Below are 1441 nucleotides of genomic sequence, written 5' to 3'. Positions count from 1 at the left end.
GCCTCTCTGTCTTTCTCTCTCGCCTCTCTCTTTTTCTTCTCTCTCTCTCTCCTCTCTCTCTTCCTCTTCTCTCTCGCTCACTTCCCCATCTCTCTCTCTCCTTTCTCCTCTCTGCTCTCTTCTCTCTCTCTCTCTACTTCTCTCTCTCTTCTCTTCTCTCTCTCTCTCTCTCCTCTCTCTTACTCTCTCTCTCTTCTCTCTCTTCTCGCTACCTCTCCTCCCTCATCACTTCTCTCTATCTTTCTACCTCATACCTCTCTCCCTCTCGACCTTCTCTCTACTTTCTCTCTTCTCAACTCTCTCTCTTTGCACTCTCTCTCTTCTTCTCTCTCTAACTCTCTCTGTCTCTCTCTTTCTCTGTCTCTGTCTCTCTCCATGTAGATGGCCAGGAACCGTTCACTGTTACTTTGATCGTCAGCTAATCCTCCCCCTCTCCGCTCGTCACATTGCAGACTGCCGCTGCCCCGGCATCCCACCGTTCGACCGCTCGCGCTGGGGCGTCTACGGTACCACATTCCCCGACCCCGCGCCGCTGCCTCCGCCGGACGGCGCCGAATTCCTCGTGCCGAACCTCATCCACTACGTCTGGCTGAGCGGCGGCGGCGCGCCGGCAGCAGAGATAGAGCTTCCCCACCTTCTCGGACCTCTCAGCGCGCTCGCCGTCCTGCGTCCGCGCCGCATCATGCTGCACTGCGACCGCAAGCCGACCGGTACGTGGTGGGATGCGATGTTCCGCGCCGTTCCCGTCGTCGTTCGCGTGATCCGCGCGCACGCCGCCGCCGCGTCCCCCGAGCACGCGGCCGACATCGCTCGCCTCGACGCGCTCATCGAATACGGCGGCGTCTACCTCGACTTCGACGTCGTGGCGCTGCGGTCGTTGGACGCGTGGCGCCGCCGCCCGTGCACGCTCGCGAGAGAGGGCGCCACCTTGGTCAACTCGGGCGTGATCGTCGCCGAGCGTAACTCGTCGTTTCTGCGGCGGTGGCGCGCGTCGTACGACGCTGATTATCGGCCGGAGAGCTGGAACTACAACTCCGGAGCCGTGCCGATGCGCATGGCGGAGCGCGACCCCGAGCAGTGCCACCTGGTGGACACAGTCTGGCAGCGCTACGACCCGGCGATTTTCCGCGGGCACGTTGACCTGAGCGAGTTCTACGCGTGCCACTTGTTTCTGTGGACGTGGTTCCCCACCAGGCGGCCGAAGCTGCGCGTCTGCGACCACGCCCTCTATAATAGTACGTTCGGCGATCTGATGCGGAGATTCTACGTCGAGAGCGTCTGCAGGGAAGCGTGAGGGAGAGGGGGAGGAGGGGGAGGGGAGGGAGCAGGGGGAGAGGGAGAGGAGGGGGATGAGGGAGAGAAGGGGAGGGGAGAAGGGAGCGAGGGGGAAAAGGTGGGAGAGGGGGAGAAGGGAGAGAGGAAGAGGGGGAGGGAGGGGGAG

General features: G+C 62.2%; 1 protein-coding gene across 1 annotated transcript in view; it reads left to right on the top strand.

Annotated features, from left to right (window-relative positions):
- The window catches only part of LOC106820294, a 2393-nt gene extending 1099 nt beyond the window's left edge, over nucleotides 1–1294 (top strand). The window contains exon 2 of the mRNA XM_014824815.1: nucleotides 453–1294. Within this exon, the coding sequence (XP_014680301.1) occupies nucleotides 453–1294 (842 nt within the window). The remainder of the gene's footprint in view (nucleotides 1–452) is intronic.
- Nucleotides 1295–1441: the final 147 nt, after the last annotated feature.

Source organism: Priapulus caudatus, unplaced genomic scaffold (genome assembly GCF_000485595.1).
Source record: "Priapulus caudatus unplaced genomic scaffold, Priapulus_caudatus-5.0.1 Scaffold9718, whole genome shotgun sequence".
Lineage (NCBI taxonomy): Eukaryota > Metazoa > Priapulida > Priapulimorpha > Priapulimorphida > Priapulidae > Priapulus > Priapulus caudatus.
Note: the sequence above shows the minus strand (reverse complement) of the source record. Positions and strands in the feature narration are given on the sequence as shown.